The sequence below is a fragment of the Podarcis gaigeae genome (assembly GCF_964106915.1).
Source record: "Podarcis gaigeae genome assembly, chromosome: 13".
Taxonomy (NCBI): Eukaryota; Metazoa; Chordata; class Lepidosauria; order Squamata; family Lacertidae; genus Podarcis; species Podarcis gaigeae.
In genome coordinates this window covers 28204952-28230207 of record NC_139689.1, presented here as the reverse complement: position 1 = coordinate 28230207, position 25256 = coordinate 28204952, and the positions used below count along the sequence as shown (strand labels likewise).

The 25256-nt window shown below is 46.3% G+C and overlaps 2 protein-coding genes and 1 long non-coding RNA gene across 22 annotated transcripts in view; 2 read left to right on the top strand and 1 right to left on the bottom strand.

The window, feature by feature from the left end:
- Positions 1-12474, top strand: part of SLC4A1 (solute carrier family 4 member 1 (Diego blood group)) — a 46559-nt gene extending 34085 nt beyond the window's left edge. For both annotated transcript variants that reach the window (XM_083708487.1, XM_083708486.1), the window contains 7 exons: positions 313-483; positions 2290-2379; positions 2581-2744; positions 3827-4080; positions 5980-6149; positions 7360-7533; positions 8786-12474. In XM_083708487.1, coding sequence (XP_083564613.1) covers positions 313-483; positions 2290-2379; positions 2581-2744; positions 3827-4080; positions 5980-6149; positions 7360-7533; positions 8786-8866 — 1104 coding nt within the window. In that variant the 3' untranslated portion in view covers positions 8867-12474. The remainder of the gene's footprint in view (positions 1-312; positions 484-2289; positions 2380-2580; positions 2745-3826; positions 4081-5979; positions 6150-7359; positions 7534-8785) is intronic.
- LOC310829758 lies at positions 3994-16689 on the bottom strand. Of its 3 annotated transcripts, none has more exons than XR_014557352.1 (3): positions 15918-16689; positions 13495-13904; positions 3994-4118 (listed from the first exon to the last, which is right to left on the bottom strand). It is a non-coding gene; the product is annotated as an uncharacterized lncRNA (long non-coding RNA). The 3 variants fall into 3 exon arrangements; XR_014557353.1 differs by having other exon boundaries at positions 4111-4222; XR_014557354.1 differs by lacking the exon at positions 3994-4118 and having other exon boundaries at positions 13446-13904.
- Positions 16690-16777: 88 nt separating this feature from the next.
- Positions 16778-25256, top strand: part of UBTF (upstream binding transcription factor) — a 44474-nt gene continuing 35995 nt past the window's right edge. For 3 of the 17 annotated variants that reach the window (XM_083708497.1, XM_083708493.1, XM_083708492.1), the window contains exons 1-3: positions 16896-17329; positions 21776-21928; positions 23013-23188. In XM_083708497.1, the coding sequence (XP_083564623.1) occupies positions 21871-21928; positions 23013-23188 (234 nt within the window). In that variant the 5' untranslated portion in view covers positions 16896-17329; positions 21776-21870. Of the gene's footprint in view, positions 17330-17457; positions 17687-17987; positions 19144-21775; positions 21929-23012; positions 23189-25256 lie in introns of those variants that run through there. The other 14 variants (XM_083708499.1, XM_083708505.1, XM_083708498.1 and 11 more) reach the window with 11 other exon arrangements.

The window sequence follows — 25256 nt, the reverse complement described above, 5'->3', positions numbered from 1 at the left end:
GATTTCAGACTGAAGGTGGAGGGACACTTCTTTCTTTCTTTTATACGATGGGGATTCAAAATGGTACCCCACTGCCTGTATTCTAAAATGGTGCAGTCAACTCTATCACCTCCCTCTGCTTCATACGTAGACCAGGTCTAAGACTTACTTGTGTGCTGTGGGAGAAAGGGTAGGAATTATTTTGTTGCATGTAGCAACATGATTTGGGTGGTGGTGTGGGCACGTGTGCTAATTTTAGTTGGCTGTGTTGTATGGCGTCTCAAGTCCTTCCCACTGTCCATTCCACATTCTAACACATCTTCCCTCTTACAGATTTTTGAGAAATTCCCTCTGCAGCCAGCCTATAACAACACTGTTCTAAATGGGGATCCAGACTATCCTGTACCCAACACAGCCCTGCTTGCCCTTATCCTCATGGCAGGAACGTTTTTCATCGCCTTTTTCTTGCGCCAATTCAAGAACAGCAGTTTCTTTCCTGGCAAGGTAAATCCTACATTGCACGAGTGAAGTAGGACTTTGGCATGTTTGGGGATTTTGGAAGGGGACGGCTTAAGGGGATTTTGCAAGGGGACGGCTTAAGTCTGTGCCTGCACTAACAAGTTCGTTCTATCTCTGTATAATGGCCAACCTACAACTGGATTTAAATAGCAAAGGGCAGACTTCAAACTGAAGCAACAAGACACTGGGAGAAGTATTTTGGTCAGCAAATTGGTTTAGAATAAATGGGGCTTCCTTAGCATCCCTACCACATTGTACCTGAAGTATTAAAAAGTAATAAACAGAGCTGCAATGTTTCATCAATTAGATTAATCAATTTATAATGTGCCAACTGATTGGAAAGCAGATTTTACATTTTTTGTTGTTATTTTTATCACAAGTACTTATAAAAAGCAGATATGGCAGGTGCTATCTTTTAAGAAGCATTGCTTCTGATATTAGAGATAAGAAGGAAAGCCTCTTCTAATATACTTGCTGCAATAGATGTGTGCATCATCTAAAACCAAAATATACTTTTTTTTCATAAGGAAGTTGATGCATGTTTAATCCATTAATCGCCTCATCAACTAAGTTTTCTTTAATCATCATCACCATGTTATTATTTGTACCCCACCCATCTGACTGGGTTGCCCCCAGCCACTCTGGGTGGCTTCCAGCATATATAAAAACATAATAAAACATTAAAAACTTCCCTAACCAGGGTTGCCTTCAGATGCCTTCTAACAGTTGTATAGTTACTTATCTCCTGGACATCTGATGGAGGGTGTTTGACAGGGTGGGCGTCACTGCCGAGAAGGCCCTCTGCCTGGTTCCCTGTTAACCTCACTTCTTGCCTCACCACCAGAAGGCCCTTGGAGTTATACTAGGCATAGAAGTCAACATCTTAAAAACCTGTTTTGGTAAAAACCGAGCTCTGATGCTTCAGAGGCACATGTAAAAGTGTATGGGCAATAACTTCACAGAAGCCAAAAAGGAGAAAAAGCAGGATTTCAAGGAAACAGATGGGGGTTTCCTCCACAGCCCTTTCATTCCAGTGACTAAGGCTATAATATTATGCACACTTACATGGGGATAATTCCCCCACGGAACCCAGTGGGATTTAACTTCCAGTTAAAAATGTGTAACATTGTGCTGTAGCCTACCAAAGAAGTAGCATAAATTTTACCAATGTAAGCAAATGTGCTTAAAATGCAAAATGATGATGGCGATGATGAATTCAATTCATAGATTGCCCTTTATCAAATGATCCCAGGGCCGTATATAACATCAAAACACATTACAGAACATAAAAAGCACCAAAATAAAAAGCATGCTGACAGAACAGCCTAACATGGCTTGCAGAATTTGGTGCAGCTGTGGTATGAAATTGTTTTGACTGCAGAATATGCACAGCCCAGTGTATCAGTAACAATATATGACTAAAGAGTTGCTGGTGCAGTTTCTGAGTTTGTCCCCCTTTTAAGCTGAGTCTAAACATTCCCTTATCAACATTGAGGTCTGTAAATCACCCAACAAAAACAGTCTCTGGCAGTATTACCCTTTTTTTTTTAAGTTCCACACTTTGCATGTTTGAAGGGGAAGGTCATATTTCTCATAATCAGATCAAAACTTTTAAAACTGAATTAGTTATATTTCCTTTGTCTCCGGGGTCAGTGTGGATGCCTGCCCTGGTAGCTGAATACCTCTGTTCTATCTCATTTCCAAAGATTCAGCTGGTCTTATTCACCTCTCACCTCCAGCCCTATATTGCTGAATTAATGTGGTTCTTTCTTACTTCTTATTTTTTGACAGATCCGCCGTGTGATTGGTGACTTTGGTGTCCCTATTGCCATCTTCCTCATGGCATTGGTAGACTACTTTATTGAAACCACCTATAGTCAGGTGCGTAGCTGGTCACTATCAGTAACACCCTCTCCTTCCTTCTGTCTAAGTCCAGTGGATTCCAGGTTTTTATATCCTTTCCAAGCAGAAAAAAATGAGCACTGGCTCACTTTCCTGTCTGGGGTTGTCAACCTAAAATAATGCACTGGGGGGCAACAGAACTAGAGTTCATCCGTATTCATTTTGCTTGTTTACTCACAGAAACTGAAAGTCCCCAAAGGCCTTGATACCACCCATCCAGCAAGGAGCTGGTTTGTTCATCCACTTGGAGAACGTGGGGAGTTTCCCTGGTGGATGGCGCTCGCTTCCGTTGTGCCAGCCCTCTTGGTCTTCATCCTCATCTTCTTGGAGTCACAGATCACCACGTAAGGAATTTGGAGAGTGTATAGGAAAGAAAAGCAGCCACAAGGGACAAGTTTTGTATCTACTGCAGTGAGGGTGTTGCTAGGTACTTGGGACACGGGTGGTGCTGTGGTCTAAAACCACTGGAGCCTCTTGGGCTTGCCGATCAGGTCAGCAGTTTGAATCCCCACGACAGGGTGAGCTCCCGTTGCTCTGTCCCAGCTCCTGCCAACCTAGCAGTTCGAAAGCATGCCAGTGCAAGTAGATAAATAGGTACCACTGCAGTGGGAAGATAAACAGCGTTTCTGTGCGCTCTGGCTTCCATGACGGTGTTCCGTTGTGCCAGAAGCAGTTTAGTCATGCTGGCCACATGACCTGGAAAGCTGTCTCTTTAATAAAAACCAACTCATAAACAACAAAAAAGGTTTATTGATAAATATTTTATCAGGTTTGTTGAAAGAGCAGACACCAATACAGATTTGAATAACATTTGCATATGCTAATTTATAAGCATAGCTGCAAACGTAACTCAGAGAAGAAAAACAAGCTTTGTCTCCTGCTGTGAGGGCTTACTCTGAGCTATGGCATGCCAATGTGATTTTCTACACCCAGTATACTTATATGTGAATTGGACACCTCTATCCCACCTGAATTGCTTTGGCAATAAATGCTTCTTATGGGCATGTTAAAAAGAAAACAGGATCACTCTCTCACACACGCATGCACTACCTTCCCCTCTCCACCCAGCTGTTGTATGTGCCTCTGGGCAAATACAAGTCTCACTGGCATAAAAGACCCAAAGCTTAGGACATTTGAGCCAGCCCCTATCAATGTCCCTGTACGCAGATGCCACTTTGAGTTGTCACCTGGTAGCAATGCTTAGTTATATCACGGTTGTTGGGGTGTCCAATCTGTCATAGAATCATGTCAAATAAATATTAGGTTGTATCCAATGCTAGTCATACCCAGAGTTGACCCATTAGTAATACTGGGCATGGGTAAACTATTAATTTCCGTGGTTCTACTCTCTGTGTAGGATTTAGCTGCCCGCAACCCACTTTCTTCTTCATTTCCTCCCTGCCCCCTTCTTCTTATTCTTCTTCAGGCTGATTGTGAGCAAACCTGAAAGGAAGCTGGTGAAGGGTTCAGGTTTCCATCTAGACCTGCTTCTAATTGTTGGCTTGGGGGGTATCGCACCCCTTTTCGGCGCACCTTGGCTCAGTGCCACCACAGTGAGGACTGTCACACATGCTAATGCCCTGACGGTGATGTCCAAGACTACAGTCCCAGGGGAGAAGGCCCATGTCCAGGAAGTCAAGGAGCAAAGGATCACTGGCTTGCTGGTGGCCATTCTTGTAGGTGAGTTCTTCTGATACAGATTCCAATTTTGGGGGTATCTGGGGATCAAAGTAGATACTATTTACTTACAAAATAAGTATTTTTATACTGCCATCTCATGAAATTTCAGGGAGGTGTACAATGTTGAAATGTAGAATACGATCTAAAAAAAATAAAAATACAGATAATTATTACGGTGAGTGGCTAACACAAGAATATCTTTAATAAAAACTAATTCATAAATGACAAAAAAAGGTTTACTGATATTTTATGAGGCCTGTTGAAAGAGCAGACACCAACTAGGCAACACTGAAGGCACCTCTCTGATACACGATTATATATTGCTGCTGTTAGTGTTGTAATACTATTGGGTTTTTAGTATTGTGCTCTTCAGATGAAGGGTGGCATATCAATTTAATAAATAATAATTTTAATGTAAAAAAATGTGAGTGGCTAACAAAAATTTAAACAGCTGCAAAGGGCTATCCGCATAAAAAGGTCTTCAAAAGACGCCTGAGAGTAAAAAAATGAGGATGCTTCCCAAATCTCTGCTGGAAGAGTGTTCCATTAACATGGGATTGGTGACACTAAAAGCCTGATTTCTGGTTGACCACCTGTCAGGTCTCTGAAATGCAAGGGATAAGTAACAGTGCTCCTCTGGTGGATCTCAGTGATTGGGCTAGGATGTAAAGAGCTCAGGGGTTCCTTAGGTTTTCCTGGAGCCAAGTTGTTCAGGGCTTTGTATTTCAACACCTTGAATCCGGCCCAGTATTATATGGGCAGCAGAAGTTCCTCTCAGGTGCCTGTTCCCATCAACAGTGTCACTGCTACATTCTGCCTGGAGCTTCTGGACCAGGCCCAACAGCAGCTCCACATTGAGTGTGTTGCAGTTATCCAGTCTCAAGGTTACCAACGCAGTTGCCAAGTGATCCTGATAAGGCCCTAAGCTGCTGTATAGCTTTGGGCAGGCATGTTTGCTCCTATTTCTTCCCTGTTCTCTCATAAAGCAGGGTGCGGCAAGGTGTCCAATTTTCCCATTGAAAGGAGCGCAAAGAGATGAGAAGAGCTGAACATCCCTCACCTTACTGTCCTGCACTCCTTTGCTTCCACTTAGGCACTTTTCTCTCAACCCAGCTCTCGCTTTTCACCGAAAACTTTATCACTCGCTTTATACATCAGGCGTGGGAACCCTGTGACCCTGCATGTGTTGTTGGACTGCATCTCCCAATACTGGGCATATTGGCTTGAGCTGATAGGCCTTGGAGTCCAAGAATATTTGGAGGGCCATAGGTTTACCCCGTGGTTATATATGAATGAGGCAGACACTGGGAAAGCATCCCCACCCCCAGTTTCTGCCCTTCCTCTTGTAGCTTGGCACTGTCCACCTTTGTATGAAAGGGGCGTGGAAAGGCTGGATGAAAAAGGGGAAATTATGGGTTCAGTTTCAAACTAGTATAAATAATCTGCTAGACTTGATAGGTAGCAGATTTATGAATGCCCTTGAGGAAATACCTGTTCTTACAAATCCTTAATTCACCCGTGGATCTCATTGCCATGTTCTGATAGTCTCTAGAATAAGTTTATTTTGAGAAGAACTGGGTAAAGCCATCGAGGCTGCTACTAGGTCTACTAGCCATGATAAGAAGTGGTGCAACCCCCATGCTTGGTGACATCTTGAAAACCAGATGCTGGGGAAATAATGAACAGGGGATTAATTATCGCCATCACGTTCTGCTGTGGTATCTTAACTTGTAACTCTTGGTAGACAGAACAGAGAGCCAGATGGACAGTTGGCTTGCTGGGTGGTGATTGTTGTTTGTGTGCCTTCCAATTGGGGAGGAGATCTCCATTGGTGTCACCTTCCAGCTGAAGGCATGCCATCCTAAGTAACATGTGCCATTGCTTTTTACCCGCCTGCAGGCCTTTCCATCTTCATGGAGCCCATCCTGAAGCTCATTCCACTTTCCGTGCTCTTCGGCATCTTCCTGTACATGGGGGTGACATCCCTAAATGGGATCCAGCTTTACGACCGAATCCTTCTCATGCTGAAGCCGCCCAAATACTACCCGGATGTGCCTTACGTTAGAAAAGTAAGTCCGGGGGATCAGGGAGAGCTGTGGTGGACGAAACAGATAAATCCCCTCAGGCTAGGAACCTTACTGTTTGAAACAAACATATGGGGTCCCTGATAGTCATGGATATATCTAAAAGGCTTCAGTAGACCTGGTGATCAGTTGTAGAACCTGGCCCTGTGTGTTAATGTCAGGGCTCTAGCTGAAACTTGAAAAGTATTCAGGATGCCTCTGAGCATGTAGAAAGTATATTTGCTTTGTCAAATGAGTCACTTGTGGGATAAGAGAGGGAATGAATTACTTTTGTGGCAGAAAATATAGTTTCCAGAAAAGCTGCAGCCTCTTTAGTTCTCCCCCCCCCCCCTTCCCAATTGACCATTCTATTCTCTGATCTTGAACCTAAAATTTTAAGAATCATAGAGTTGGAAGGGGCCTGATTTCAGCTTAACTCCAGCTGGAGGCTTGGACTGATATGGGATTCACCATGGCTTAGTTCTGGAGTCTGTTTTCTGTGCCTTCAAACAGAACCAGAAGACATGGGAGTCATAATGAAGCACAAGAGTGCATCTGACAACATGGCTGACCAGTGATACAGGAGAAGGGGGAAGGAAGGTTTCCTGGCGAGAAGAGGCAGATGATGGCCTCCAAGTAACATTAAGGCCCGCCATCCCAGTTTAGAACTTCGTTGCAAAGAGAAATGCACTGAAATAGCCCCAGGTGGGGCTGTACCTCAGGGGTACAGCATGTGCATCACATACAGAAACTTCCAGGTTCAGTCCCTTTAGCTAAAGAGGCCTTAGGTAGCAGTGCTGAGGCCTTGGAGGTGCATGGCCAATCAGAGTGAACCATCACAGGCTAGGCTGTTTCAATGGCCTCAATCGGTGCCTGGCAGCTTCATAGGAAGATGCACACACAGAGAAAAGTTGAGGCATACTGAATGGTATGAGTTGGCCATTTTGACAGGAGGATTGCTTCTGTACTTCAGTGGTTTAACTGAGCTTCATGAATCGTAAAATCATGGCGTTGGAAGGGACCATGAGGATCATTTAGTTCAGCCTCTTGCAATAGAGAAATGTGGGGCTCAGACCCACAAGGGTCTCATGCTCTACCAACAGAGCTGTTGGCTGAGAACCATGCTATCTATTTGTCTACAAACCTTGGTTGTCAGGCGGGAGACAGGTAGGCTGCTGACACCTCTGACTGTTTCTTGGGTCTTCTTCCTTTAAAGGTAAAGCCTTTGCGGATGCACCTCTTCACCTTCACCCAGATTTTGTGCCTGGTCTTGCTGTGGGCAGTGAAATCCACCCCAGCCTCCCTCGCCTTGCCTTTCCTCCTCATCCTTACAGTGCCTGTGAGACGCTACCTGCTGCCATGTTTCTTCAGCAATGTTGAACTCAAATATGTAAGTATCGTTTGGCTCCTCCTGCTCACTGAGCAACAGGAGGTTTAGATTCAGGTCTCTGTGTGGCCTAAATAGGAAGAAACAGGGGAACAGCTTGGGATTTTTAGAGTGGTCCCTGTGGGAAATGTTCGTTTATAAAACCTGGATTTCACATCCGCACCATATATTTAAAGCATGCTGTTCCCCCAAAGAATCCTGGGAACTGTAGTTTACCCCTCGCAAAGCTACCACTGCCAGCACTGTTAACAAACTACAGTTCCAAGCATCCTTTAGGAGAAGCCATCTGCTTTACATATATGCTATGGGTATTGTCCATGCCAGGGAGGGGGAACCTATGGCTTTCATGATGTGCTGAGACTCCAACTCCCATCATTTCCGGTCACTGGCCATGCTGGCTGAAGGTCTTGGAAGCCTGGAAGTTCTCCATTTCTGCTCTATGAGGTGGTTTTCAAACCATGTCCCAAGGAACTGTGGAGTGCTTTAGACATGCTACAGGCGTTCCTCAAATTGAAGATTCGCAGGTGGCGCTGTGGTCTAAACCACTGAGCCTAGGGCTTGCCGATCGGAAGGTCAGCGGTTCAAATCTCCGCGATGGAGAGGGAAGTGGGGGGGGGGGATAAATAGGTACCACTCCGGCAGGAAGGTAAACAGCGTTTCTGTGCACTGCTCTGGTTTTGCCAAAAGTGGCTTAGTCATGCTGGCCACATGACCCAGAAAAACTGTCTGCAGACAAATGTCGGCTCCCTCGGCCAGTAAAGCGAGATGAGTGCCGCAACCCCAAAGTCATTCACGACTGGACTTAACTGTCAGGGGTCCTTTACCTTTACCTTTTAATGGCAGGCCACCTCTCCCTGTTAGCTTGCCCATTACTACTGATCTTCTTCTGCATGGCACAGCTAGGAGATGGAAGGGTTTGAGATACAGGAGATCCAAAAGGAAGTACTTCTCTACACAGCTCATAGTTAAACCGTGGAATCCTCTACCACAAGATGTCTTGTGTCTTGATAGCACAGCAGGGAAAGGGAGCCATTGTCTGGGGCCTTGGAGAGTCTCTGCCAGTCAGAGCAGACTGTATTAGGATAGTTGGACCAATGGCCTGTTTTGATATATAACACAGCTTCATGTGTAATGACTGTCAAAGGCCACCTAGCCATCCGTGACAGGCGAAAGACATATGTTTCTCAGACCCAAGTATAGTGCTCTGTTTGCTGGACCACCTCTAACAGTATCTCTCTCCTCAAATTTCTTCTAGTTGGATGCTGATGATGCTGAAGTGGATTTTGATGAGACAGAAGGCCGGGATGTTTATGATGAAGTCCAGATGCCTCTTTGAGCACACAGTGTGCTGCATCCTTATTACAGATAAGGAATCTAGAGCCCTCCCCCAAAACACCAGGCAAAAACCCCCAAACAAAACCAGAATCTGGAGAACGTTTTCCCCTTATGTACGTTTATCAGTATACAAAAGTGGCATACTGGTAAATACCCCATAGATATAAATAACATGTTTGACAAAACATGGATTCTGTAGGATTTAAATAGCTAGCATATGCTTTAGATATTTTTCAACCAGCCACTGTAGTTCTGTAGTGAAATGTTAACAAAGATTTAGAAAATATATATTTCCCCCCCCCAGAAGGTACTTGGGGGCGAGGGGGAATCAAAGCTATGCAAGAATTGTGAGGCGGTGGGAAGGGCATCCATGGACTCCACTTTTTATACTACCTGTCACCCCACTGCTGTGTGTGTGTGTGTGTGTGTGTGTTTCCACACAAGTGTGTATGCATGTGTGTAAGGCATTATCCGTAAGTGTGCAGAAAGCCCCACCCACGGCCTTCCCAAGGCAGGAAGTACTTCTGCCACTGACATCGATATGAAGTTTTGGAAAGAAATGCTGAAAATCCAATTTATATCCTCAAGATGGGTCAAACAGCTAATGTCAGAATGGACCAAGATGCACAAATGAAGCTGGGAAGAAGTGACATGTTCTTTCTCGGACCTGGGAGATGCTAGATCAGAAAACTCTGAGCACACAAATGAGGCACAGAACAAAAACAAACAGCAAAGAAAGTCAACATCCTGGCAAAGGAAAGAAGCAACAACCATCACCTCAGATTAGAAACGGGATATGGAGGAATGGCAAAACCACCCAGTTGCGGAGAAGGATCAAGACTGCTGCTTCAGCGAGAAGGCTGTTGGGTTAACAAAACCAGTTACCATATGTCCTGGCACAGTGGGGAAGTCCATCGCCGCCCCCCCCCCAAAAAAAAAACAGGTTCAAGGGAAAGCTGCCCCCCAGATTTAACTCTTTTTTGCAATTCCCCCCTAGCCTGCCCCACTTGGACTAAAACTATGGTGCTAAGAAGTCTGGAAGGCATCATCTAGAAGAAATGTCTCATCATCTAGAAGAAATCTGCCTTGTTTGCATCCATTGCAGTTAAGTAACAGCATGTTACTTCTTCATGGAAGAAAAATCTATCAAGGGCTCATGGTGGCAACCAGGAGTAGAGGCTGGTGCCTCTGAATATTAGTCCCCATAGCAGGAGAGCCTAGCTGTGGGCTTCCTACAGGCATCTTGGCTGGCCACTGTGAGAACAGGATGCTGGACCACATAGGCTTTTGGCTGGATCTGGCAGCAGAGCTCTTTTTATGTTCTTATTAAAGCCACTTTAAGAGAAATGCTCTCTTTAGTATGAATTAGCTACAATAAATAAGCTTGTCTTAATGGAGAACGATAACCAGGGATGGGCGTGTGTTTAAAGTGCAGAATCTGTTGTCCTCTGCAGGCTGGAGTCCCGGGACTCTTTAACTTTTTTCATTTTAAAAGGAATTCTAGTCCTCGTGATACAGGGAATGCTTGCAAATCTCTTCCAGCAGGTCCTGTCTTTCTCTTTTATCTCCCCTGCCTTGCATGGTAACACGTACCAAAAAATATGAAAACCTGTATCAGGGAAGCACAGCTGAGCAGATGCCTGCAAACAAGACTTAAAATTTGCAGAATATATTCTTATTGCAGAGTACATATTTTATTTTTTCACAGCATACACATATAGCTACAATAACTCTCATATGCACCTGTCTGAGTGGTGCATGAATGTGCCAACAGCAGCTCTGCTTAATGATTTATGGCTAATCTCATGCATTGCTTTATGGGGTTCCCTATCCTCCACCCTCCTCCTAAAAGCTGTGTGCTAGGTGCTGTTTCTCTTCAAACAGCCAGCAGCCTTAAATCAAGGTATATGTCCTCACTGACCTTCATCTGGCTCCTACATGCTGCCACCGCCACCAAGTCAAATAGCTAATGATAAGCTCTCAGGCAAGTAGCTTCCTCCTCTGGATTCTACCTCACGCGGCTAACAAGTGCTACACCTGTCTGTTGAAATGCTCCAGACCCTTTTGCCCCGGTCTGATGCACAACCCCATCATCTCCCCTTGAATATACGAATCACGTCATGCTATCCTTCAATATATTTAAGATAATTAAAAAAATTCACTTGTTGTGACAAACAGGAATCCAGAGCTGGCAGTAGCTGTTCAAGCATAAATAGTGTTTTTAGTGGTTACTTCCTCAAAAGAAAGTGACCAGACAAATCTGGTACCACATTTTAATTTTTTTAAAAAATGGGCAGCCTGACTTTTCTAAATCCCAGGCATGTGTGGGCTACTGTGGTGATTCACTGCAAGCAAAAAGCTGTCGCAATATGCCCAGCGGTGCTCTGCCCGTCGTTGCTATTTTGCATAAAGCAGGACTGAGCCCTGGCTCAAATTAAGGGTTGGTTACCATGAATTCAATCAGCAAAAGGATTAGGAGAAACAAACGGTAGCATTTCTTCTTCCTATTGCATAACCAATTTATGGAACTAATTGCCACAAGCTGTAGTGATGGACACTAGCTCTGGTGATGTAGTTTTTATTTATTTATTATTATTATTATTATTAAAAGGATTTGATGATTCAAGGACAATCAGTGGATGCTCGACACAACAACTCAGGAGAACCTCCATCTTCGGAGGCGATATACCAATAGCATACCACTAGATTATGAAGGCAAGCTACAAGGGAAGGCAATTTGTAGCATGCCTTGTGAGTTTCCCAGAAGCAGCCAACTGGTTACTGTTAAGAAGGCAAAAAATTAGATGAACCACTGGTTTGAGTTTATATATATGCAGCCTCAGGGGGAACAAGTCAAGAAACACATTCCAGCATTTAATCTGAGCAAAATGGTAAATTGAACAGACTGATTAATTAGTTAATGTTGTGTGTCTGTGTGTGCACACGTGTATGTGGAGAAGGGGGATCTTGAGACTAGACCCCTCTTTCTTGACAGAATTAACCACACTAGCTTGTATCGGCTGAAGTTCGACATTTCCACGTTACATTAATTAAAGACATAAACTCTAAGGGCTATGTAATTGTATCCTGAAGCCACACTGCTATAATTAGGGTTGCCATTTGGAGGGGGGGGGGTAATCTAGCAGGTTTCCTTTGCCTTTAACTGCTGCATGACAGGCAGAAACTCAACAGATGGATCATTTTTTCCTGCATGGCATTGCAGTGATATGGCAAGCTTTACTAGCTGGTTTTTAAAAAAATAAAATTAAAATTTGTCACTTAATCTAGGTGTTAAAGGCAGAGGAGTCCTCTCAGGAAGAAAGTTGGCATCTCTAGTTGTTGTACACATTTTAAGTTGGTGATAATGAGCTTTTGTAATTTATTAAAATTTATTTTTAATAGCTTTTTGCTTTGCTAGGTTAAAAAAAAATACAATGCAGGATTTCACCTGCGCTTTGCATGCAATTGTGTGCTGCATTTCCTTTATGTTATTTTTCTCCAATTGACTTTGATATGATTGATTCAGCCAGTTGTATTAAAATTGTTTTCTTGATTTTAACGACAATTAACAAAAGCAATAAACCTTTTCTTTCTTTTTTTTAAGAAAAACAGCAACTTGTTCATTGTATTTTCAACCCCAAACCAGTCTTCGGGTAATCACTGAGTCAGGGGGCAGGATACGGTCAATTATCATTGTTATTAAAGTCCATGTGAGCACTCTTCAAGGTGAAGGGTTTACGTCTTTGTAGGGACAGGCCTTTTCTAATGTGATTGGTAGTGGCTCTGTTATGGCCAAACAAGGCATAGGGGGCTATGGGGTGGTGTGCTGGAAGCTAAGTGCTAAGCCAGCAGCCAAGGCCGCAGCCAATTCCCCAAAGCAATGAGCCTGGTCATGAGTTCAGCAAATCAGATGGACTGGCATCCAAGGGGAGAGGCAACTAAGGTTGTTGGGGATCCCCCATGCTGTGGGGTGAGTGGCAGGGGGCTTAATCCTGGAGGCAACTATGGAGTTAGTCAGATTAATGTCTCTGACTGAAGGGATGAGATTAAGGCCTAGTTTTCACTTTGTGGTGACAAAAAACTGTGTTAGGGCTGCCGGATTCCAGGTGAGGGGGTCCCGAAGTTGAACAAATATATACTCTACAACCTCGTGGTGGTGAACAAGTGTGGTGAACAGCTTTTATGCAGAAATTTATTATGGACGGCCTGTTTATTCAGCATCCATCCTGATTTGCTTGCGCAAAGCTTATGTAGCAATTGGACTATGTCCGGTCTTCATTATTTGTTGATTGGTTTATGGGTGATTAGATGTAAATGAGCATTCATCCCGATTTGCTTGCAGGGTGATTTAACAGGTCTTCCCCCTAATCATTCTTTCATCCCACACTTTTCAATGCATTTTCCTGTCCCTTTCCAAACCACAAAGATGTTTGTTTACAGTGTATTTTGTTGCGCTGGGGCAACAAAGTGCTTTAATCCACTTTAAAGGCACAAACAGAGTTCCTTTATGCTTTTATATCCATCTAGAAAAATATAATCTGGAGGCACCCTAGGACACAAAGAGGAGGGCTTTAAAAAAATTAACATACGGTTTTGCTTTATTCACTGTGCAAAACAAAATAAGCATACCTAGAATGCACAGCCATCCGTGGAGAGATTTGGGTTGAGGACTGCAGCTCTTGTGTGAACAGAGGTTCTGTGGTTGACTCACTAAAGAAGTGTGTCTTGGAGACTGATGATACTGACAAAAGCATTTCCTCCACCCAGAAAATTAAAAGAGAGGAAGAGTTATCACCTGTCCTTATTCCTGAATTGCTAGTTTTCTAGGTGCAAGAATTTATGTATTTTTAAACAGAGGAGATTTGATCATATGAACCTTCATCTTCCACCTGAAGGGATACAGTCTAGGCACAGCTTGGCCACCTGTGTGAAAACTAGGTCAAAATCATTGAGGTTGAAGAGGCAAGCTGAAGTCAGTCAAAGCAGTCCAGTTCAATGTGGCAGGTACATTGCAGGAAACAGGTTGTGGTACAGGTGGGCTGAAGGAAGAAAAAGCACGAAGCGAAGGTGAAAGGAGTGTGGTGCCCTGGCTAGAATGGCAGCCTTAGACTTGGGAATGATGGAAGTTGTGATCTAACAACCTTTGGAGGCTCACAGCTTCTCCAACTTCTGCCCCACAGAAGTTACCACCCTCTTTGAGGTGGCAAGCCCGGGTCTAGGCCGCCACACCATGTCACACTGCAAGGTATGTGTGGCTCAAAGAACGGAATGCTCCATTGTATAAAAGAAATTCTGCAGGGCAGTTTCTGACTTTGCTTTTCCACCAACGTTTAAGTCCATCACATGCAAGTTAACGTTTATGTATGGGCGAACATTCAGTCATGTGAGTCCCCAGTAGGAAGCAAACTATCAAAAGGGCTGCATACAAACCGGCTTGCTAAATGTGCACGAGTTGCACAGACCAGACTTTTCTGCGTCCACACCTGAGCACTCTCATTTGCCATCTACACTAGTGGGTGAAGCTTGATGGGGCGCATTTGCAGTGTGTGTTACTGTCGGCTCTTCTCAATCAGTACTTCCCCACCTTCCCTAAATTCAGGAAACCTGAGGTCCATTATGTTTACCTGTATGTGGACATTTTTTTTTAAAAAAAAGTTTTCTTATACAGTGGTACCTTGGGTTACACGCTTACATACGCTGCAGGTTACGGACTCTGCTAACCCAGATATAGTACCTCGGGTTAAGGCCAGAGGCCAAAGTGTGAGGAGCCAGAGATGTGAAATTTACCTTTGTACACCAGGATAGTTTCTATGAACATGCAGCACACACCCCTCTCAATTCCCCACCCAATCTGCCAAGATGCATTATCAGAGCTTACGGACACATTTCAGGCAGGCAAGAACATTCAAGGAAGGTAGGAAGTAGCATGGTGAGGGGTGTGGCCTATAGAAGAGGCCTGAGGGCTAGATTTGGTCCCCGGCCTAGCATTTCCTCACCCATGTTGTATTATACAGTATACTATAGGGATGCCCACGTGGCAGCCTGTGTGTTCTCATCTGCAATGTGGTAAAGCGACAAGCGTAGAAGAAGCAAGCCCACTCCTAACAGAATTTACATTTAGCAGCAAATTAAGCGAGAAGCAAAAATGAGCTGCTCTCTATAAAATGGCAAAAATGCAGCATAACAGAATATTCTCAAAGCAACGATAACCAAACGATTTGCTGCAGAGGGGGGAGATGGGAGCAATATCTTATGCCGCTGGGGTAGCTCAATTCCCAGTGGGCAGAGCATGAGACATAATCTCAAATTCATGGGTTCCAGCCCCACATTGAAGAATCATAGAGAGTTGGACTAGATGATGCTAGGGGCCCCTTTCAACTCTACAATTCTACTTTTCTATTATCTTCACTGTCACACTCATGACAATCAATATGTATGTATTCCCATGGCATTGGGCTTTTCCAAATATATATTAGAAAACATAACAAAAACATTAAAAGCATGAATACAAATTAATCATAAATATGATAAGTGCCCTCTATAAAACTTGATCCATGCACAAAAGTTGCTATCTCAAAAAATACTTTGTTACAACGGTTTGCAACATATATATTACATTACTTACCACACTTACCTGGGAGTAAGCCCCACTGAACTCAGTGGAGCACGCATCTTGAGTAGACATATGCAAACTGCATTGTCAGCCTTTTACAGTAGATACAAAGGGGTCAGGGTCAGCCAAATCTACAGTTCTGTGTCCCCTTACTTGGCAGAAAGTTTACCTTGAACGGACTGGGATTTAGTTTGCAGTAAATGTGCAGGTACATATTTAAAAGCACAGGTACATATTTAAAAGATGCTCAAATCTCCACACACTTGCTCATTCCCAACAGCTAGGGAAAATGGAGGAAGTAAAAGCAAAACGCAGTACGATTCAGGGTGGGCAGCGAAGGGTCCAAATGGATGGGTCTCGTGATTCAAAATGGGTTTGGGGGTTTGTCATTTTGCTTTGCCTTTTAAATTCCAAAACTTATCCTTATAATATAAATTACCTGTTAATGTGTTCCCCTTATTAGAACATACTTCCATGTTCTGTATGAGAGACAGGCAGACGTGACGCACGCGCCTCCCTATCCCAGAGATCCCGGGAAGCGGAGAAATTATTCCCGGTTCCAACTGGAAAAACATCACGGAGAACAGATGAGCGCCGCTCATCCGCGGTGGCCCGTTTTAACGCGGGTTGCGCGGGGTGGGGGGAGGGGAAAGGCGAGGGCGGGCGCGTTGATTAGCTCCCTCTGCCCCCTTCCCCGCCTCTCCAACCCATAACTCCTAATTGCATTCGGGTCTGTCTGTAAAAGTCGCTTTTGCGTATTGGAATCGGCGTTAATTTGACAGGCAACTCTGAAAGCAGGTGATTGGCTGCAGCCGGAGATGACGCCCTTAACAACAAAGGTGGAGCTGGAAAAAATTAGATTATTGAGAAAGAGAGGGAGGGAGGGAGAACAAAAAATATGAAGCCAGGCATTTGACTGTAAAAATCTATAGACGAGTGTCATTTCCACGCAACGGCTAGGAAACAACACCGAGATTAGTGTCAATAATACCCAACAGGGAGTCACAAACTCCTCCCCTCCCTTCCCCGTTGTTTACAAGGCAGGGAAACTGGCACCTTTTCGGGGGGGGGGGGGGAGCCGCTTGTTGCCAAAAATATGTCCGCTCTCAGAAATAATCTAGTGCCTTCGCTGCAGCTATTTCCTGCTCCTTCCGAGTTTTTATTTTTTAATTTATTTCGGATCGCTTCCCTGTCCCCCCTCCCCGCCCTCTTGATGCAATCGTTTGAAGGTGGGGGAGGAAAGAAAGGGGAGGTCGCAGGAGGAATTAAAATCGAGTGCGTGTGATTTGTGATCGTTTTACAAGCGCCAAGCGAAGAGGATTTGTGGCAAATGCAAGGTTTTCCCCTCCTCTCTTTTCTTTTTTCCCTTTCCCCTCCTCCCTCTTCTCGTTTGACTACAGTGTTGCAAAAGCAGAGCAATAAAAACATACGCACATACACACACACTGAACTCTCTCTCCACACACCCCGAGACACTTAGATCCACAACCTGGTGAGATCCGAGAGAGAGAGATCGGACCACCACCCCCGGAAAAAAAAATATGCTTCCATTTTTGCAATCCCGTTTAGGGAGCAGATGGAAAAGTGGGGACTTGTGAAGAAAGGCTGTGAGGTTGCCTAAGGATCCGGGAGCCGAAGAGACCGGCTGATTGGAAGAAAAAAGCAGAGCGATGGAGGCGGGGGAAGTGCGAGCTCTCTGCGGGGACTGGAGCGAGTCCACGCCCGGGGCCAGCGCTGCAGAGCTGGCGTGCATTCAACCAACGCTTCCCAGCTAAAGCGAGCCCGGGAAAGAAGAGGGGGGGGGGAGGAAAAAAAGGGGGAGCTTTCCTCCAAAAGCCTTCCGATCTGCAGGTAGGTTGCAGACGTAGAAGGGGGCTCCGAATCTCCCCTCGAATCAGCTCCGGCATGGAGCCCCCCGTTGCAAAGGAGGGTGGGTGGTGGGTAAAGGACGGATCAGGGGGAGGGGGGGAAAGCAGGCACGATCCGAGGCGACGCTGCCTCAAGCCGGGGCTGCCTTTGCGGCAGTGCGAGCGCATGTGGAGCTCGCCATTAACCCGACGCTGCGCTCCGCCATCTGGGGCTGGAGGGAGGCGCTTTTGTTCCCTCCTCGAGCTCCGGCAGCGGAGGAAGACAAGCAGGCGGCGGCCGCTGCTCAGAGGAAGCAGCCACCGTCACTGCTCTCCTCTGCCTGCGTCTCCTGGGTCCTCGGTAAGGCTGAAAAAATGGGGGCTTCCGCTCATTTTTCGGGGTGCATCTTTTTTTAAAAAGAAAAATATTATTTCGGGGTTTTTCCCCGCCCGCTTCAACACATTTTTTGGGGAGGGAGGAGACTGGTGTTATTTTTAAATATATTCATATTTGAGAACCGAACAGGTTTTGGTTTTTGGAAAACGTGTTTTGGGGGCGCGCCCCCTTTCCATCGAGCGGGGCATCGGTGGGGGAAGCGGATCGGAGCCCCTTTCCGCCTCCCATGCGCTCGCTTAGGCGAAAGAGGCCGCCGCGTGCGGCCATGGAAGGGCGAGAGAGAAGGCAGGCGGTGGCGGATTCTCGCACGCCGATCCTCGCTCGGCAGGGGCAGAAATAACCAGGCGGTACAATCCGGGGGTTCAGAGACTCGATCCCCCTATTTTCTTTCTCCCCCGCCCATGGTTTAGGCTTATTTTGGAACCGGGGGGCCCTGCTCGGGTTAGAAAGGAAGGCGAGGCGGTGGAAACAACCAAGCCGCCGCCGCCTTTCTCTGGCTGCCTGCAGAGGGAGAGAAGCCAATGGACGGCGGGGGAAACGCACTCCTTTTCCCTTTTCTTTCCACCGTCCTCGCACGCTAGTTTTGCTCCCATGCCTTTTCCATTGTACGAAATCGAGAGCCCAAAGCCGCCGCTTGATTTTATTTCGGAAAGGGTATTGTTCCCCGCTTTCCCCCGCGCGCTGGGGACCTTTGGCGAGCTCGGTCGGCGCAGCCTTTCCGACCGGCTGCAGCCAGCGCGCTCCTCCGCCATCCGGAGGGTGGGTCCATGCAGGCGAGGTCTTCGGCGTCCCTCCCTCCTCTTTTCCTCTCGCTCTCTCCCCCGACGAGACGCTTTTTTTCGGGGCGCCCCCCGTTGCGGAGCGAGTGTGGAGAATCGGGTGAGCGGGCTTTGGCTCCGCCGAGTTCCCGTGCGCCCTAGGCGCGCAGGGGGAGGCGCTCCCCGGGGGTCTGGGCGCTGCTGCTGGTGGAGGCGGCGGCAGAAGCAGCGGCAGCAACAGCCACGACGTGCTGCCCTCCCTCGGCTCTGCCTGGACGCCCCCAGCCGGGCATTCATTTCTCCCTCCCGCCAGCCTGCCTTCCCCGCCCCCCTTCCACCAGCGGCTCCGATGGGGCTGCTGCAGCAGCGGCTCTCCGGCTCCTGCTCCTCCCCACTCGCGCCTGCCGCCGCCACAACGAGGCGGGCTTCTCTCAGCCTTCTTAACCGCCTCGACGAGGTGAGACCGACGGAGAGAAAAAGAGACGCGCAACTCGCCTGGCGGCCCCCTTCTCCGCGCGCGCACCGGGCTTGGGGTCGCTGCCTGTTCCGAGGCTGACGGCGCGGGATCCGTTGCTTCGCGCTGCGGGTACAGGATTTGGGGGGAAACCACAACCTCGCCCTTCAGATTGGGGACGGCTGCTCTCGGTTTCCTCGGGATCGAAGGCGAGTTAATCGGGGGAAACGCGAGAGCCAGCCTCGCCTGCTCGACCACGTTGCCCGACGGCGGGGAAGAGCCACCCTTCTCAAGTGGCTGGTCTCTCTGGGGATCTGGGGCGGCGGGAAAGCGGTTTGGGAATACAAAGGGGGGGAGAGTTAGAAATTTGAGTAAAGGCATTTGGTTAGAGGGAAGGACTGGGTCGCACTTCGAGGATTTACGAAACCAAGATCCAGCGGGGAAAGAGGGTGATCTCTGTTAACAAAGCGGAGAAATCGTATGGGGTTGTGTGTCGAAAGAGCTGGATCTTGAATCAATCCCGTAGAAATCCAACAAAGCGAAGAACGGGGAGAGGGAAAGAAATCTCGGGAGCGGGTGATCCGGTGATCCAAAGTTCCCTCCTCCCGGGAGGGTCGACCTAACTCGGTGGAGCGCTGGATCTGCCGAAGAACCGAGGCTTCGATGGAGCCCTCCTTCCTCCTTGCCCTCGGGAGGAAGGGAGGTTCAAGGCCAGAGGGCTGGAGCCCGTCCCGGGGTTAAAAAAAACAACGTGTGCGAGGGTGGGCGGGAGAGAGGAATCGGGCAGACGAGGCGGCGGCGGCGGCTAGATTTTTCCTTCGGTGGCGCCCGCAGGGCGTGTGGAGAGGACGGAGGCGGGGGGAGGAGGCGAGGCAGCTGCAGCAGCCGCTCCGACGGCTCGGCTCGGCTCTCCCGCCTGCCTGGAGACAGGCAGAGAGCGAGAGGAGGGGGGCAGCAACCAGCAGCAGCTGCGGCTCTTCTGCAGCAGGGAGGCGGCGGCGGAGATTGGCTGCTGCTAGCGCGGCCTCGGAAGAGCAGATGGAAGGGGAGGGAGGGAGCGCAGAAGAGGCACCCGCAGATCCCACCCCCTCGCCCGGCCTGCCTCTCCTCCTCCACCCCGCCCCGCAGGCCCGCCTCTCTTCCCCACCCACGCTGGGCCAGGGATCCTTGGGCTTGATTTGAAGCCGATCCCTCCCGCCCGCCCGCTTCCTTCTCTGCCAAACGAATCGTTTCTTTTGCCTTCCCTTCAACCAGAATCCCAGGGATCTCTTCCTCCTCCCAATCACGTCTCTCGGCTTTCGTTTCTATCCCCTCCCCCTGTCGCTTCCCTTATATAACACTTCCTGTCCTCGCTCTTGAGGACTAGCGTACCAGTTGCCCTTAAAAAACAAAACAAAATACGGATTCTCTGCTCACTTAATGTCCATATCCCTCATTCTCTTCTCCTGTACACTCCACAAAGTAACCCCTTCTCTTCATTCTCCTGTTTCCCTTTTTTAACCACTATTGCCTTTTGCTCTTAACCTTCCTCATAGCTGTCTGTGTAGGCTACCTCGTTTTTATCCTTGCATCAACTCAGTGAGGAAAGTTACACTGAGGGGGAAGTTACTAACTGGCCCATTGTCTTAGAAATGAGCACACCCCCCCCTGAAAAAATCAAGGTGAGAAAGTGGAACTCCTGGAAGGATCAACTGGGCTGCACTAGAAAATTTTGCAGAACAGGATTCCAACCACAGCTTGTCCTGTTTTACACATTTTTAAAAGAAATTGCGAACTGGCCCAAGATCAATCGACTTTTATGGCAGAGTAGATAATCAAACTTAGGCATCCTCGGTCCTGGCTGTAATCCCCCCCCCCAACCCTCTCCTGTGATTTATTCCACTATCAAACATTTTGCATTCCCCTTTTATGTGACATAGATCGCACTCTGGGGCCTCCCATGCCTAGTGCTGTTGGAGGCCTTTTCTGTTTAGAGGATCCCGCTGAGACCTACTTCAGCTGTGCAGATTCCCCACCCCCAACTTTTAGCACACTTAGCCCCATTTGTGAAATGGATTCCTTTCTGAATCCAGATTTATACGCCAATCAGAGCCGGATTTAGGTTTGGTAAGGCCCTAAGCTACTAAGGTAATGGGGCCCTTTATATGTCAAGCTGTCCTTTGTCAACAAATGGTTGCTGTTTTTTGTGTTCAATAAATGCTATTTGGTAATTTATGGACCTAATTGGTATCTAAAGCCATTTGCGCATAACAAAATATGTATTTATCAAGGTAATTGTTGAACTGAAATACAATTAATAGGTTTTTTTCTTTAATTTTTTTGGGGGGGGGGCAAGAGAGTGGGGCCCTAAGCTATATCTTATATATAAATCCAGCACTGACACCAATGAATAGATGTGCTGTTACAATCCTCTAGGCCAAGGGGTAGACAGATGTTGCTGGAGGACCGTTCTTATCTCTTGCCGTTGGCCATGATAAGATTCAGGGCCCAACTTTTCTCTAGGGAAAGAGAATTCCAGAATGTTCCTGTGGCCGTCTTTGGACACCAGCCGTTTCCTCTGCCTACAGGAAACCTTGCCCTCCATCTACCAGAGAAGATAATCCTGTTACTGTTCACATAATCACTTACCCAAGGGTGAAAGGAAAATGTGTTGAGACCTTGATTTTATCAAAACTCCTTTCTTTTTTTAAAAAACTCACTTGAACTCACAGGTTCAAGTTTAGGAGTTGTTATTCTGTGTGCAAACAAGCCCCCTGTTATTGGAGGGGACGTGCTGGTGCTGTTAAGAAGGGCAGTAGCGGGAAATCAGAGGCTGTAACTCCCGTCCGTTCCTGCTTTCAGGGTGAAAAGTGATTGACGCCATCGTGAAGGGGGGCGAGAGGGAGCTGGAAGGGGCAGACCCAGGAGGTGTCACCCTAGGGTCCGAGAGGTGGAGGATGAACGGAGAAGCGGATAGCCCAACTGACTTAGAAATGACGGCCCCCAAAAACCAAGGTGAGAAGGTGGGAACTCCTGGGAGGGTCAACTGGGCTGCGCCAGAAAACAGAACAGGATTCCAGCCACAGCTTGTTCTAGTTTGCATATTTTTTAAAAAGAAATTGATTGCCGGACAAAGTAAATCCTTTATAGAAGTCTCATGAATTAGCTTACTGAATTTCTAGCCAGATGGGAATGCAGGAAGGAGGTTTTCCTTTTTCAGCCAACTTGGTGCAGAGCTGTCCGTCTCTCCTCTGCCACCCTAGTTACTTGGCTGATGGCAGTTTCTGGTTGTCTGTGGCTACCAGGCTAAGTGCTTAAATACAAGAATACTTTATTACCTCGTTCATGCATTCCTAGTCTCTTCTTGAGAATATGATGTTTGTCATCTATGCAGGGCCTCCTCCCCACCCCCCACTTTAATTATATGATTTAGAATATATTGGGGATTTTTCCTGGTCGTGGACAGAAGGTTGATTAAACACGAAATTTCAAGACCCTTGGGGTTCATGTTTGCATGTGTTGCTGTTGAACTCTTTATGGGCAAAGCTAAGGCTTGCATGTTGGGATTTGTAGTCCATGGGTACTGCTTTGCTATGAACATGGAACCCTGTTGGCAATTGCTTTGCTGTTATTTTATATATGCTTCTAAATCCTCAGCAAGATACTAAGAAGAGTCTATCTAAGGCTTGGTGAGGCGGAGGTAGCCTCTCTGTGCATCATTATATAAGCATCCTCATACTCCTGAGAATTTTGACACAACCCAAATTTGAAAAAGAGCAATTAGATTCTTGCGTACAAAACAGTAAATAGTCTAATTAGGGAGATAAAATGTTGCTTTCTTTAGGATCCTTGAAAAGAGCTGTACATTGCAATAAGCACGTTTCTAAATTAAATTTTATATTTAAACAATATGTTGACTTAGTAATAAGGCGCGTTGAATTCAACAGGACTTATTCCCAGGTAAGTGGATATAGTATTGCAGGCTGAGCAGATGATTTCATTGGCTAAAAGCAACTTGGTGATGAACCTTAGTATCCTTAGTGTATGCCAAATGTAATGTATGATATACGGAGTATATGTTTCCCCTCCCCTCCCGCAGACCGTTGGACCCAGGAAGATATGCTCACCCTCTTGGAGTGCATGAAGAACAATCTGCCCTCCAATGACGGCAGCAAGTTCAAAACCACCGAATCCCACCTGGACTGGGACAAAGTTGCCTTCAAGGACTTTTCCAGTGAGATGTGCAAGATGAAGTGGAATGAGATCTCCAATGAGGTAGCCTTTTTTATACTTGATATGGGTCTGTGACATGAAATGTCGCTTAGTATGAGGATGGGGCCCTTCTCTTTGGTCTGGGCTCCCTGGTCTGCTGCAGGGCTTCCTTGATCTGAATGCTGGGTCCTAAGACTTGCCAGTGCGATAGCAAGGCAGGAGTGCTGCTTCCTTCCCTGGTTCTTCTGTGTCTTCCGCCTTGCCTGTAATATTCTCCCTTCTTTATCAGATGCCCACATCTCTTTCAAGTCCCTCCATCCACATACCACCAAAACTACCTGCCTCTTGTTGCCAGTTCCCATCTGCCCGATCACTCCTCTTAATCACATCCTCTCTATCTCCTTCTTTGCCTGGGCAGGCAAAGGGCTGGCCGGCTGCCTTCTTATTAACTCTCCACATCCATGTCACATTTTGGCCACAGTCCTAGATCCACTTACCCGAGAGCAAGCCCCATTGATCTCAGGATTGCACTGTCGAATGTCTTGATGGTATGAATGAAACCACTATCGCTACTACAAAGGCAGTCCTCGAGGAGATTCTTTTTTTGACCATTAAGTCGTTGTGCTTCAGTAAAAAAACAGTTTTGAAGGGGGGGGGTTCAGCAGGAAACTGAAGAACTGTGGCTGGCAGAAGACAGATTGGGATATACTGGTAGAGAGAGATCTGGGCAAAATCTCTGGCAGCAGACCAGCAAGAGTTTCCAGCTCCCAGTAATTTAAACAACAGCAACGAAAAGCGCAAATTAGACTGCTGAAATAAATAAAAGCTTTTTGGGAAAACCAACCCCCTGTAACACTCAGTTCACATTCCAAAAACAAATTCCTGGGCTAAGCATGTGTTCAAGGTACTCTCTTCCTTTATTCTAATTGCTATTTTACATTGGGTTTCACTTGGTGGACTTTGGGGTGCTAGTAAAATAACAGTAGATCCCACAAGCCTGAAGTTTGCTTACCCCAACATTAGAAAATTGGTTAGGGTTCAAGTCGAGACAGATGGCATTTAGGAACGTCTTCCTTGCTGCAATTTATTGTTCCACTTTAAGGTGTTAAATATATTATCTTTCTTGTCTTGCTAACTTAAAACCAATAATTACTAGTTAATGTTACTGATGAGCAACTGATTTGATCTTGTATTTATTTGGGTTGTGCATAGATATGTTTCCTGCACACTGCTATTCTGTGTTTTTGGGTTCACTGTAAAATCCTTTCACCCTATGTACCAATGCAAATATAAACTTAGGCATTGACATACTGCTTAATCCCTTAAAGTTTATTACATTTCTAAGCATAAAAATGCAAAATCTCTAAGGTGCTGTAGGATTCTGTTATTTTTGCTGGAATTTGCTGTTCTCAGGAATTTGCTATTAATGGCCTTATTGAAACATAAAACCAGGCCCTAGTTTGCTCAAATGTGTGAGCTGAGCCCAGAAGACTAACCACAGTCAGTTAGCTGGCAACAAACCACAAAGTGAAGTATGGTTTGCTGTTGGCTTCTGCGAGCCATGGCTTGTTTTAATTATGGCTTTGGTGTTACGACCAAAACAAATGGCTGTGCTTAACTATGGTTTGTTTGCCCTAGTTACTCACCGAGCTGCGGGAGATTAGGCTAGAACAGCTGGAGAACAATCTTAAGTTTTGACATGGTTTGCTTGCTCGTCTGTGAGATAACTCATGGTTTGGTTAAGCAAGCCAAGATTAAAACAAACCATGGATTACCATAATGTGCAAACACAGCTATTGTATGTTTCGTGGCAGCTGTATGCTAGATGTTGCATAAACATAAAGACAACATGGTACCTTCCCCAGAGAGAATACACTCCGCAATCAACGCCCCAGACACATAGCTAATTTTAGGTAGTTACTAGCATAATGCGCGAATGCAGCCAATGTATGTTTAGTGGCAGCTGTGTACTAGGTGCTGTATGAAACGTAGAAACAACAAATTGCATTCCCATTTGACACTCTATGATGGATGCCCCAGGCACATGGGGGATTGTTAGAACTACTGATGTTCACCTACTTGCTAATGCAACAAAGTCAATTTGCTTTTTGCCACAGACTCCATTAAGATG